The 14,083-nt window shown below is 37.7% G+C and overlaps 1 protein-coding gene across 2 annotated transcripts in view; it reads left to right on the top strand.

Annotated features, from left to right (window-relative positions):
* The window catches only part of bora (aurora kinase A activator-like protein bora), a 28,526-nt gene extending 15,397 nt beyond the window's left edge, over positions 1-13,129 (top strand). For both annotated transcript variants that reach the window (XM_045768197.2, XM_045768199.2), the window contains exons 9-12: positions 1,395-2,559; positions 3,805-4,039; positions 6,547-6,713; positions 9,686-13,129. In XM_045768197.2, coding sequence (XP_045624153.2) covers positions 1,395-2,559; positions 3,805-4,039; positions 6,547-6,713; positions 9,686-9,928 — 1,810 coding nt within the window. In that variant the 3' untranslated portion in view covers positions 9,929-13,129. The remainder of the gene's footprint in view (positions 1-1,394; positions 2,560-3,804; positions 4,040-6,546; positions 6,714-9,685) is intronic.
* The last annotated feature ends 954 nt before the right edge of the window (positions 13,130-14,083 follow it).

The following is a 14,083-nucleotide window of genomic DNA, read 5'->3' as shown; positions in this document are numbered from 1 at the left end:
CTGGACTGATCAACCAGGCTGTTAGACGCGGCTGCTCGCAGCCTGACGTATGAGTCACAGCCTGGTTGATCAGGTATCCTTTGGAGTCCCTAGTTCACAAGTGGTAATTGTGGAACAGGATGTAAAATGGCTGGTGAATAATGCACTGGGAATAACATGGAACTGAATACTGTACCCAAACTTGTTATAGTATTTGACTTAAATCCCACCTTAAAAAAAAATATTAAAAATATTGGATGTAGGATAGTTTTAAATTCTTCTACCATGGCTGTCCAAATTTTATGTCCCCTTAAAGGTGCTATGGGAAATTTATGTTTTTTTTCCAATCTGTCTGTGAATATCTTTGATTTGGGAGGTGTGGGGGGGGGGGGAGGGGCACAGTAGTTGAAGGTTAAGGGGGACAAAAATTAGTTTGCAAGGATGAGGGGGATTTGGAAAGAATTATATTTGTGGTCTTCCTTCGGACAGTGGATGACATAGTAAGTCTGAGAAAATAGATATAATGTATAAACCTCATGTTCTGATTTCTACTGATTTCTACTCTTAATACTTATTTCTGGGGGGAACCCCTTCGACTCCCTGGAACTATCCAGGCTGATGTGAATGTATTAGACCGTGGCATCAGTCAAAGCGAATCGAGTTCTTAGGACTTTGGGTTATCTTGAGATTATTTCAGGGCTTAGCGTCCCCGCGGCCCAATCTTCGACCAGGCCTCCCTTTTTATTACACACCATCAGGAATCGGCCCGTAGCAGCTGTCTAACTCCCAGGTACAGTACCTATTTACTGCTAGGTAACTGGGGCATCAGGGTGAAAGAAACTCTGTCCATTTGTTTCCGCCTCCACCGGGGATCGAACCAGGAACCTCAGGACTACGAATCCGAAGCGCTGTTCACCCAGCTGTCAGGCGCTCCTGACAGCCTCAGAACTGGGGGTGGATAGCCAGTGCAAGGGGGGGGATTGGAGCTCCCCCTTCCCCCTCTCAGGGAGAGGGGAGGAGCTGTGCAGACAGCGGCGTGGTGACAGTTGTGACGTCATGCTCATTTGCTCGTTTTTAGTTTGGGGGGTTCTGTCCAACGGCTCGGCTTTCAGTAGCAATTTTTAACCAAATAGGGTTTATTTTGGGGCACCTACCCTTCTGGGTGCCTGACTCAATCATGGCAGACATAAAATGCTTCCAACCACACGGGAGTTTCTATAGGCTATTGCTCCTCGTGCCTCTGAGAGAGCCAGGTTCTGGCTCGTGGTCCCCTGTAGGCCAAAACACTACATTCGCCTTGACTGATGTCATGGTCTAATACATTTTATATTTGCCCAGATAGCTCCGGGGAGCCTCCAGGTCTCACCCAGAAAATGACGTTTCATTACATTGAACGCTGTTTTTTTTTCATAAAGGATGTGCAGTCCACGTGGTGCAGATGCTTCTGAAAGCAGGAGCCCGCCTTCATCTCCTGTGGAGCCATTGCCCTTGCAAAAAGATGATGAAAGCACAGTGGAAGTGAAAGAGGAGGATGAAGATCAACTGCAGTGGTGTTCTAATATAGTTACATCTGAATTAATAGGACGATCAGGGAAGGATCCTCAGTTGGCCAGACATCCTCCACCATCACCCCCATCACCATCAATGTGTTTACCCTCTCCCACTGTCATTCAGAAGACTGACTGTTTGACAGTTATGTTACATAGTGATCATGATGACAGTGCTTTACCCCTCTTATCACCAAATCTCTCCCCTATAGAAAACCAGGAGAATTCCATGGTCACTAAGCAACCAAGATTTCTTGTGTCACCAGATGTCTCACCAATTACTATTTTGCCTCGAGGGTCTGATTCAAACCCTGCGAGTGTGTGTTCATCAAACTCGCCATTTCTTGACGAAATTCTCCATGGTCATCATCAGCCTAAGACTCAAAGCTCGCCCAACGTGTCACCTGCACATTCATCAGTGGAGTTACAGAGCTCGGCAAGTTCACCTGAAAAGTATTCCTCTCACACTATCTCATTGATTAATAAATCTTTCCAGACTACAGGTCCTTTAACTTCAAATCTTCCTCTAACTGAAAATTATAAAAGACTGCACCAGGAACTACAAATTTCTCCAAAGACCTGTCACAGCACTTGTCTACATTTATGTAATCATAATACCTATTCAGTCGGCAAACTAATTACAAAGAACGTTATTTTAAAACCTGAGACAAGTAAAGACGACACTGGCATGCTGGATGTAACTGGAAAAGGTTGGCACTCGGAGTCTGAGGCAATTGCTTGTAGAGGTCGTAATGCTTCAACAGAATCTCTCACTACACCACCAATATGCAGAAAACATTTAAAGCTGGTCACAGTGGGACGAAATTGTAGCTGTGCCATTCAGGACAGGGCAGAAGAGTTGCCCGATAAGAACTGTGATATTAAAAATTGCTCAAATGAAAGACTTCGGAAAATAGAAAATGTTTTCGATTTTACTCGAGAATTTATCGTAGCCGAATGTGATAACCCAAAGCGTCATGGAACCCCAGAGAAAACATCTTCAAAGACAGAACCCAAGACATCTAGTAACTCAGTAAGTATTGAATTTTTATTGGGTGTTGATGATTAACTGATAAAGTTGTATATTACATGAGTAATCAGGGGGTGAAATAAGAGCTGTATTATAGAGCCATACCTTTACTAGCATATGCAGTACACAAAATTGATTAACATGCAAAGTATAGGATTGACTTTAGTCATTTCATGAATGCTAGGGAACCCATTTTTAACCCCGCCAAAATGCGTTGCTGTTTTACAAGCAAATTAAATTTTATCAATAAATTTTCTCATTATGCTTCTTTTATAAACTTGATGCTGAGCAGATATTTCTTGTCAAGGATGCAGGAAATGACAGTTTTTACATTAAAATAAAAAGGTGGAGGGGGTCTAAGGGTAATTTTGCCTCATCTTGACTAAAGTTAAATATGGGCTCGGACTTCTTTTTCTCAGCATTGATTGTAGTGCATTATATTTATTATGTATCCCTAGTAGGAATATCTTGTGGTTTTGACAGGTTTATTTTTTATTATAGATTTCACTGTATTAAGTGAAATCTGGACACCTTTTGAGTATCAATTTAAAAAAACTTTCAAAACATAAGTATAGTGTTACAGTGAATGTTCTAATTATTTTAAGGATCTACAGCCCCCTTTTGGCAGATTTTAGAACTATTTTATAACATTGTCACGAGGAATACTCGGTACTGTATCTAAATAAGTTGCAGTTGACTTGAGCTTGAAGTTGTTGTCTCTTGTGTGAATTACATTGGACCTTTTAAAGAAGAGGGTTTTGTTTAATATCTAGTGAAAAGTCCTTTGAAACGAGGTGATGAATGTACCTGTTTATGTACAATACCTGTGTCAAGGAGGCCAGTCTCTAACACTGAAGGCCAAGACAAGCACATTTTGGTCACTATTTTGATATGTATTGCATCTACAGACAACCTGTAGTCTTAGTTTTATACAAACTTCTTAACTTTCAATTCATACCACAGATTTTCTAAACTGTTGTAAAAATATTTCTTATTCCACTTAAAGAAAAGAGATAAATTAAATGGACTTAGGACTGTCAATCTCTAATATTTTAGTTAAATTTTATATTTTTATCTGTCCAGTCTTTTTTTATTGCATTTTGTGTTTTATATTGCTATGCCTGAGATGAAGCCCATGTCATTGAAATAGATATACAGCAATGTACTAAAAATCCTTTTGTTAATACAGTACTGTACAAATTTTTTTCCTGTACTATGAAATAAGCAATTATAATATTGTATTTGCAGGGTCACTTCTCATCTAGTCCCATACGCGATGCTTTGCAAAGTCCCTTGGAGGTGGATACCCCTAATAAAAGATTCTCTGCTTCTCCACCACTTTCTCCCATCCTCTGTCGGTCCATTATGTTCCAAAGTCGGAACAATTGTAAGAATTCTCCTAGAAAGCGGCTGCAGGACAATTACATGAAAACAGATGACTTCAGTCTTTTACAATCAACATTTTTATGTGATGGCACAGAAGGTAAGTTACATCACCGCACATAATCGTTGAAATTAATTATGGCGTAGTGCAATTTTTTTTGTGTGTGTGTGTGTCTGTGTGTAATTACCTAAGTGTAGTTACAGGATGAGAGCTAAGCTTGTGGTGTCCCATCTTCCCAGCACCTTTTGTCATATAACACTTTGAAATTACTAACGGTTTTGACCTCCACCACCTTCTCGCCTAACTTGTTCCAACCGTCTACCACTCTGTTTACAAAAGTGTATTTTCTTATATTTCTCTGGCAGCTTTGTTTCGTTAGTTTAAATCTATGACCTCTTGTACTTGAAGTTTTAGGTTTCAGGAATTCTTCTCTATCAGTTTTATCGATTCCTGTTACTATTTTGTACATAGTGATCATATCACCTTTTTTTCTTCTATCTTCTAGTTTTTGCATATTTAATGCCCTTAACCTCTCCTCGTAGCTCTTGCCCTTCAGTTCTGGGGGCCACTTAGTGGCATGTCTTTGCACCTTTTCCAGTTTGTTGATGTGCTTCTTAAGATATGGGCACCATACAACCGCTGCATATTCCAGCTTTGGTCTAACAAAAGTCGTGAACAATTTCTTTAGTATTTCTCCATCCATGTATTTAAAAGCAATTCTGAAGTTAGAAAGTGTAGCATAGGCTCCTTGCACAATGTTCTTAATGTTGTTCTCAGGTGACAGTTTTCTATCTAGAACCATCCCTGTTTTCTTTGTCAGAATTCTTTAAAGATTTCTCACATAATTTATAGGTTGCGTGGAGGTCTATGTTCAACAATTCCACATTCCATAACATGGCACTTATTCACATTAAATTCCATTTGCCAAGTGGTGCTCCATATACTTATTTTGTCCAGGTCTTCTTGAAGGGCATGACAATCCTTTAGGTTTCTTATCTTCCCTATTATCTTAGCATCATCAGCAAACATGTTCATATAATTCTGTATTCCATCTGGTAGATCGTTTATGTAGACAACGAACATTACCGGTGCAAGAACTGAACCCTGTTGTGACATTCCTCCAATCCGATACATTGCCTCTGATTACGGCCCTCATTTTTCTATCGGTTAAAAAAAATTCATCCATGTTAGTGTAATGAGAGGTGGGGGAAATAGCTCTCTTTTGTCCATTATCCCACCCCTAGAGTTCCCCCAGAGTTCCTACTGCAACCTCTCTAGTTCAACACCTTGTAACCTCGGTATTTGATTACCTAGGTGCTACACCCACTAGGCATTGTACCTTGATCAGCTACCCGCAACTCTAGAGAACTCTAGAACATTTCACCGCCACGAACATACAAGAGAAACGAAAGAAAATAACCGAATAATGAAGTAATTAGTGAGGGTTAGGGGTGAGGGAGGTTGAGAGGAGGGAGGAGTAGGTGGGAGGGGTGAGGAGTAGAGTCTGGGAGTAGCGAGGAGTGGTCAGGTGAAAAGGAAAGTGGGAGAGAGGCGGAGTGAGAAAAGAGAGAGTATGGAGAATGAGTAGAGGTAGTGGTAGAAGTAGAAAGAAGTAGTAGAAAGTGCTGCCACCATCCGTTCTAGTCAGTACGTACAAGACAAGGAATGGAACTTGTCTGTATCACAAAATTATCAAAGATGATGTTAGCATGTGTCAACTGGAATCATGTATTCATTAAAATCATCAAATCAGTAACCGCAGAGGCTCTCTCGCCTCAACTCATAAAGCTCTAGTGTGAGAGAATGGTCTCTCAAGATTCTCCCACAGCTGCCCACATACCCGCATTGAAACAACTGTTTCAATGTCCCCATTCTCAACTAGATTATATCTCATAGCATGTTTAATGTCCAAGAGGACGTGATCAATCTTTCCCAAGGAAGGAAGGTACTGGATGTCAAATACCTCTTCTTCTTTCCTGGTGAATACTAGATCTAGTACTGACGGAACATCTCCTTCCCTCATTCTTGTGCCCTGCTTGACGTGTTGATACATGAATGTCTCTAAGATGAGGTTTACAAATCTGCCTGTCCAAGCGTCCTCTGTTCTTGCCTCGTAGGCCTCCCAGTTTATTGCCTTAAAGTTGAAGTCCCCCAGTACCAACAATCGGGATTTATGTTTGTCAGCTCTTACCATAATCTTTCTCATGACCATTATGAGGCGCTCTCGTTTGTCATCCAATTGTGTGTGTGTGTGTGTGTGTGCGTGCGTGTGCAAACTGAAATTTTTGTTGTCATACTTGCATCAAATACATTAATTTGAAACCCGAGTTTCAGTGATTTCACAAAATAAACAGTAATATTTATGAATTATGTATATTTCTTAACCTGCATTTTAAATTTTAATTATATACTGTAGTATGTAACAAACTTTGATTAGTTTCCTAATTATAATGTCTTTAATTTTATCAGGAACAAATTGTACTAATGTGTACTTTATTGGTTATACAGGTACTGTATTAAATAGTGGTCTAGTCAGTTACCACAATGTACAGTGCATGAGAAGTTTTGCAACGTTTCCTGAATATACAGAATAGTCATTTTTCCAGAGGCAAATTGTACTGATGAAATTATGATGGAAGATGGCCCAATTGAAGGTGTGTTGGCTACAAAATCCTTGAATCCCATCGTGCTGACTCATCTTTCAACCCGTGCTCCTCTCCAACGCTCGTCCTCCATCTCTGATATGGAGACAGATTTACACCCATCTCTTGAGGTTGGTTTATCAGCAATACATATTACATTGTATAAATATTTATTACACGCTGGGGCTGCTCATTTGCACTATACTGTATACAAGAAATACTTAGTTTTATATGCAGTGTTATTGATCACCTAAATCTCACTCCCTTGTAGAAATTAGATTGATTTACAATAATGAATTGTTACTTTATCACCTATCATAGAAAACATATGTCAATAAGGCATAACAAATATTAACGTGGATGCCAGGATAAATAAATAAGCTGTGTTTCCATACAAATAATGTGGCATACACTTAAGGAAATGCATTTTTCTAGTTATTTTCAGTTATAGAAATGACAGTTAATTGTTTTTAGCACAGTGGAACCTCGATTAACGAATTTCATCCCTTCTGGCACCGAGCTCGTCATGTGAAACGCTCGTCTTTCAAAACGAATTTCCCCATTTAAAATAATGGAAATAGACAGGCTCACCATAGCCTGTCTATTTCCATTTTTGGAAACTTTTGGAACTTTTTGCTCCAAGTACCGAATCTTAAACAACAACAACATAATGGAAATAAAATTAATCCGTTCCACCACCGAAAAAATCAATATGATATTCAACGTTTTAAACTGTGCAAAACGTCATATGATGTGTTGAGTAACTGACCCAAAAGTGCGCATCACGTCATATGACATGTTGGAGTACTATGCAAGATTTAAATGGCCCGCGGATACATGGGGGCTCACCTCACCTTCATCAGGGCTCTTGTAAACCAGACGCCATTTAAAAAAAAATCATGGGCAACATTCCCGGGTGTGAGGGCCTCAGTACTGAGTGAGCCACCAAGGCTGGTGCACGCAGCATGAGCTCACAGCGCTGCTGTTCAGCTTGTGACCACAGCATCACCTAAAAATATAAAAATTTATATGTACATGCTATTATTTAGCAATGATAGTATTACAGAAGACCCCTGACTGTGATAAAAATGTCCAGGATTCTGATAATAGCAGGATTGTTGTGATAGTGCTGTAGTGGGAGGAGTAATCTTGGTGGGGAGGGAGGTAGCATTGTCTGCTGACTCTGTGTGACCACCTTTTACTGTCTGGACTCACTATACCAGCTTAGTGGTTCGCTATGGTGAACAAAACATGCAGATACTTATATAACGTCTGTATATAGTGAATAAAAGCAAAAACAGTATGTTGAGTGGAGAATGTTGGCGAGTCAGATGAGGTGAGGGAGGGAGTGAGTGAGTGGCAGCCAGTGGCGGGCTGCCACTGCCACTCAGCATACCAACTTAGTGGTTTGTTATGGTGAACACAAATGTAGATACTTATATATAACGTGTATATATATAGTGTAATAACAAAAGAAGTGTTGCGAGAAGCCATTTTAATGAGGGAGGTGGCGTCATCTTCCTAACTTGTCATGCTGTGTAAGGGTGGCCACTATGCTCTTTGTGGACTATACCAGCTTAGATGAACAGTTATGGTGAACAGAACATGTAGATACTTGTATATAATGTCTGTATATAGTGAATAAAAGCAAAAACAGTATGGTGGGAGGATGATGTGGGCGAGTGAGTAGTCATTGAGGGAGGGAGTGACAGCGACCACCCTGGCTGGCCACCCTTCGTTGCTTTTTGACTCGCAATATCAACTTAGTGGTTCGTTATGGTGAACAAAACATGCAGATACTTATATAAACCTGTGTATATAGTGTAATAACCGACAAAGTATTTGTTCATTGTTTTATGAACACAGTAATTGAATCAATAATATGCACACCATAATTTTGAGTACAGCGATGATTCACACATTTTATTATATAAATATATCACACTACACGCTATTGAATAATATTACAGCAAAAAAAAAACAAAGAAAAAATCAATCAGAGACATTGAAGAAATTAGGTAATAATATCTTTGTGGTAACTCCTGCCTGACAGTGGGGCAGTGAAGAACGCCTCAGACGCTTGCCGAGTCAGTGCCTCTTTTTTTTTTTTCCAGACTTGTCCGTCCTATTGCGGCCAAAATATGCCACTTACAATTTTTTAATTATTTTTCCAGTGATCAGGGAACACAAATTGACAGGTTTATAAGAGTTTTTTTTTTATGCATCTGTGGGTGACAAAGGCCAAATAGCCCTTAGCAGCTTGGTGGTTAAATAATGGAGCAGCCTACCTGACAATCACTGAATAAACCTTTTATGACACTTTTTCTTTTCTTTTTTCAAATTCTTTCATTTTTTTTTTTTTAATTTTTTTTTATTTTTTTTTCGAAAATGTAGCAGCCTACCTGACATTCACTGAACGAACCTTTTTGACATTTGTTCTCTTTTTAAATTTTTTTTTTTTTTTAAATTTTGTCTAAAAAACAAAAATCAATGCTTTGCAACATTACAGCAGTCGCCCCTTTACATCCCAGCATCATTAGCATTGGTAAAACAAAAAAATAGTTATTTGCATCATCGGAGGTGTCCAAGAATTTGCGAGAACCCGCAGGAACGCTAGGAAGCACTGTTCTTTTGCGAAAGAACACAGCATACGAAAAGTCATGCGAAAGCTCGTTAATCGAGACAAATTTTCATTGAGTGGCACGCTCGTTATTCAAAATGCTCGTAGATTGAGGCGCTCGTCACTCGAGGTTCCACTGTATTTATAAATAATTGACACTACATGGAGATGCTCTACTTTTACCACTGCTGTAAAATGTGCCAAAATTTAATCGTATTTGTTAAAACATGTAGAGTACAAATATTTCTTCCACTTTGTTAACAAGCATAAATTGAAAATCACTGCAAACAGAATTTCTGGAAGGATGTAAATGACTCTAGTTGGAATGTGTGTAAAAGCAGCAGTTGTGGTGGGGCCACAGAAAATTACATATAGAACATGAAATTACCACAAATTGTGTAGCTTGATTGAATTTTGGTGTATCTACTGGTATCTGTACATATAATTTTTACCGACTGATACTTTCCTGTCTCTTTCACAAAGATTAATGGAAATGATGAGGGTCCATCACAAGACACAGGATACCAAACAGGTAGCCTGCATGCCACCAACTTCAGTATTACAGCGTATAACCAAGACAACTTTACATCCAGTTCAGTGCCTCAACAGCACACTGAGCAACCTAGTCGATTTGTAAATAGTTCTTGCATCCAGAGCAATAGTAGCATTACGAAGGTGCTTAGAAATGGTTGCACTATTTCCTCGGGAAAGGAAACATCAGAGTGAAACATTTTTGTTTCTTTGTTTTTTTTGTTTTGTTTTTTATACTTCATGGTGTATAGCATCCATGCTATATAGAGTGTGCAACAAAGAATTGTATAGAACAAGAAGTGTTGAAGTGCAGTCCTCATATGCTTTACTTAATTTCAGTGCCATAAGTCACAATAAGATGTGTGTTGTTTGTGAATGAGAAAATGATAACAAGCAAGGAAATGAGTTACTGTGTATATAGGTGATTTTACACTACATCAGTTATGGAATGCCTTCCAAATATTCTGGTGTTAAATCAACAAAATGATAATGTAAAAGTAAGATTTAATTTTGATAGCATTAGAGAAGCGATGACAGCATTTAAACTTTTAAGTCATTTAAATATTTCATTCATTTCATTTAAACTCATTAAGTGCAGTACAATAAAGTTTGACAGAAGCATCCGTTATCTCTCACAATACTGTACATTGCTATGAATTATTGCACTATAGTTCTTGCAACATGGTCATTCATGTGTGTATGTTGCAGCTTTTAATGCTTAAATCAAATGTTTGCTATCTTTAATTTAAGTTTCCTGATACTGTTATATCAATATTCCTTTGATAGCCAGCATATTAAACTAATGTTCAATATTTGTATTATTATCAATGGACATTCCTTTCCTCTGAACAAAACAATATTTTGAATATGTTAAACTTTAACAAATAGGATTTGTGATATATTTTTAAGGAAAGTGTTTTTATAATTCAATATGGTAGGTGTTTGCAGTTATAAGTTGTGATTATAAGAATTCTCAGAAATGGCTGATTGAAGATGGTCATTGTATATACTGTATTGTTATGTAGCAGAACCAAAGACTACAATTTTAATATAAACAGAACTTTTAATAAAAATATTTTTTATTATTTTTTTTATTTGCTTTGTGCAATTTAGATACTGTCTACTCTCAATAATCCAAATTATATAGGACTCATCCTCATTCATGTTACCAAAATTTTTCCTAGAAATGTCAAAAAAAAAGTAATACTGCATTCAGTACTGTATTCGGGTTTGTAATACTGCATACAGTACTGTATTCGGGTTTTAATCAGCAAAGATCTTGGTAACATGAATTTTGTTTAAAGTTGAGAGGTCAAAAACTTAAACCTGAATTTATTTGAATTTTCATTTGGCAGAAACCTGAATTTCTATTCAGGTTAAAAGGTCAAGAACTTGAAACATGAATTCATTATGCTTACTTGGAGAGTTGGGTAACTAGAATCCAATTTACCGAGCTCTAACAGTATTGTATTTCAGTAGCTAAAATACTGGTATACAGAAAAGCACAGTAGGTAAAACCTATAGATTATTTATGGAGACCGTGAATAAAATTTGCTTAGTTTAATTTTTGTTTTTTGATGCATGGTAATTGGGTTGGGGTGCCAAAAGGAAATTTTGTAAAATGTGAAGTTCATTGATGATGTACTGGAAATATAAAGATTATGAAGATTTACTGGAGCAAAGCATCCAGAAAAGGTGCGCAGCACTCTTTAAGTAAATGTGGCAAATACTGATCAGTATAGTATGTTGCCGTTGATCTTACCAGGCCTTTTAATATGATATGGGAATGATATTATGAATGGTTGACTGGTGTGTTTTTAATTACCTTGAGGTTACCTTGAGGTGCTTCTGGGGCTTAGCGTCTCCGCGGCCCGGTTGTCGACCAGGCCTCCAGGTTGCCGGACTGATCAACCAGGCTGTTGGACGCGGCTGCTCGCAGCCTGACGTATGAGTCACAGCCTGGTTGATCAGGTATCCTTTGGAGGAGACGTCTTAATATTGTCTTAATATTTGATATATTTAACCTCCTTTATGATTCCGGTGGTACAGTTTGGTTCATTCTCGACTCAGTTGGGATTTCCAGGTTCTAATCCCAGGCGGGACAGAAATAGTTGGGCTGGTATCCTATCGCCTGATGCACCTGTTCACCTAGTAGTAAATATGTATGCAGGATTTAGTCAGCTTGTGGGGTTGCCTCTAGGGGAGGGTCAGTATTTCGACCTTGTGGGGACCTTGATATAATCCTAACATGTATATATAATACACTGGCTGCCTATTCCCTGACAAAATAAATTATTATTATTTATTTATTTATTTATTTACTATTATTATAAAGTACCATTATTCACTTTAATTTCCAGACTGATGCCTACCCCCATCCCATGAGAGTGGGAAATAGGGTAATATGACCTTATTGCCTACTGTGATGTAGGATTCTAACATCCCCCTAATCATGTGTTCATTTTTGTAGTCATAATTTTTAAAGATTTTAACAATATTTTGTTCTTGACTCAAGTCATATTATTAGTTAAATATTTTAAGTGTGGCAAGATTTTTTTTTTTTAACAATGAATGTTAATTTATTTTTGTTTGCATGATTATAACAACTGCAATTTCATTTTCTGAACTAGACTGAATCTTTGAAGTGGTCAGCAAATGTTGTTATCCAGTTGTAACGTTGTTGTTTGGTTACTCTCATGTTTGGTTCCAAGGCTGGCTAAACTGTGCCAGATGGGACGATTACACATCCCAGAAGAAAGTGGCATAACAATATGTAGATATTTTAAATATTTTTCTTAGAATTTTGAACATTGTCTAATTTATTTGCTAAAGAAATGATGCATATTTTTTGTATTTGTTTTTAAATTTAGTTATTTGAAATCCAAAATATGATTAGATAAGTAAAGGAATAGATTGGAGTGAAGAAATAAACACTAAAGCCGTACATTAATTAAAGACGTAAAACAGTGATAATGTTTCAATACGCCACAGATTATTATCAAGTCAAAACTGATCGTTCAAGGCAGATCGAATGGCAGCATTTTTTTTACATTTCTAATATGTGTATTTATTGTTTACAGTATTTTGTTTCAGCCTCTTTAGTGACATTTAAGGTGTTAAAATATTAGTCATATACAGAAGATTGGAAATACTCCTGTTGTCGAGCTATAATGAATGCTCTAGTGTTTGATGTGTTTGATCAGGATAGTTTGACCATTCCACTTTCTGTATATCATTCAAGTATGAAAATGCAAGTGTATTATTATTATTATTGTTAATAAATGTATTTATAAGGCAGTACTGTTAAAAATAGAGCATATATTATTTTCTTAATAGTGTTCTAAATTGTTAAGTGATGTGTATGAGACTTCTTAATATGATTTTTAAAATATTTAATATGTTTTGTATCTTAGAAACCTTGATATTGTGCATTTACCGATCTAAGGCTGCAGGGACAAGGTGCAGTTATCTTTGCTACTACTTTCTGCAGCAAGTGATTGGACAGAGTTAAGAAGAGAGGGAGGCTTAAGAAAAATTGGAATAGAGCAAAGGAAAAAAAAGAGATGGGATATTGACAAGAAAAAATAAAACAAAGAAACTGTTGTTATTGAACACTGCCCCCCCAAAAAAGTTCTAATTAATTAAAGATTAAAATAAAAATATTAAAGAAAAAATATTCTCAATAAAAAAAATATGTACAAGCTGGTAATAGGAAACACTCACCGCTACATTTGGTGGTCCCATTATGGTACTGTACTTTGGTAGCATGTCTGGCTAAACAAACCTTCCTGTTCATTATTTTTGAATCCCAGTTTGTTTGTGTTCGTTACTATAATGTCTTCAGCTGAATAGGCAGTGCAGTGACTTAATACTGCTATAATAATAATGTAAAATATTCACGCATCTGCCAGTCATTGAGCTTTACTGTTGGTATCTGAGGAGAGATCTAAATTATGTACTAAATCCTAAATCAAATATACTCTTGAAACTGTGGATAGGGGTTGCTCCAACCACTTTGAGTACATTCCACTTGTTAACCACTACAGAGTACGACCACTTCCTTGCATCGTCATATTCCTCAAGCAAACTACCTTTTTACTTGCGACCCTTTTACTTAATTTTCAAAATATATTCCTATGTATACAGTATTTCCACAAATTCCATTACGGTGGGAGTGCGTCTGGCGATGAGAGATCATGAACGTGGAAGTCCGTCTGGCAGCGAGGGATCCTGTAGGGTGTGAGTACGTCTGGCAGCGAGGGATGATATAGGGTGGGAGTACGTCTGGCAGCGAGGGATCCTATTGGGTGGGAGTACGTCTGGCAGCGAGGGATCCTACAGGGTGGAAGT

The sequence above is a fragment of the Procambarus clarkii genome, chromosome 91 (assembly GCF_040958095.1).
Source record: "Procambarus clarkii isolate CNS0578487 chromosome 91, FALCON_Pclarkii_2.0, whole genome shotgun sequence".
NCBI classification, from domain to species: Eukaryota; Metazoa; Arthropoda; class Malacostraca; order Decapoda; family Cambaridae; genus Procambarus; species Procambarus clarkii.
The sequence above is the reverse complement of the archived record's forward strand: the minus strand, read 5'-3'. Positions and strand labels throughout refer to the sequence as shown.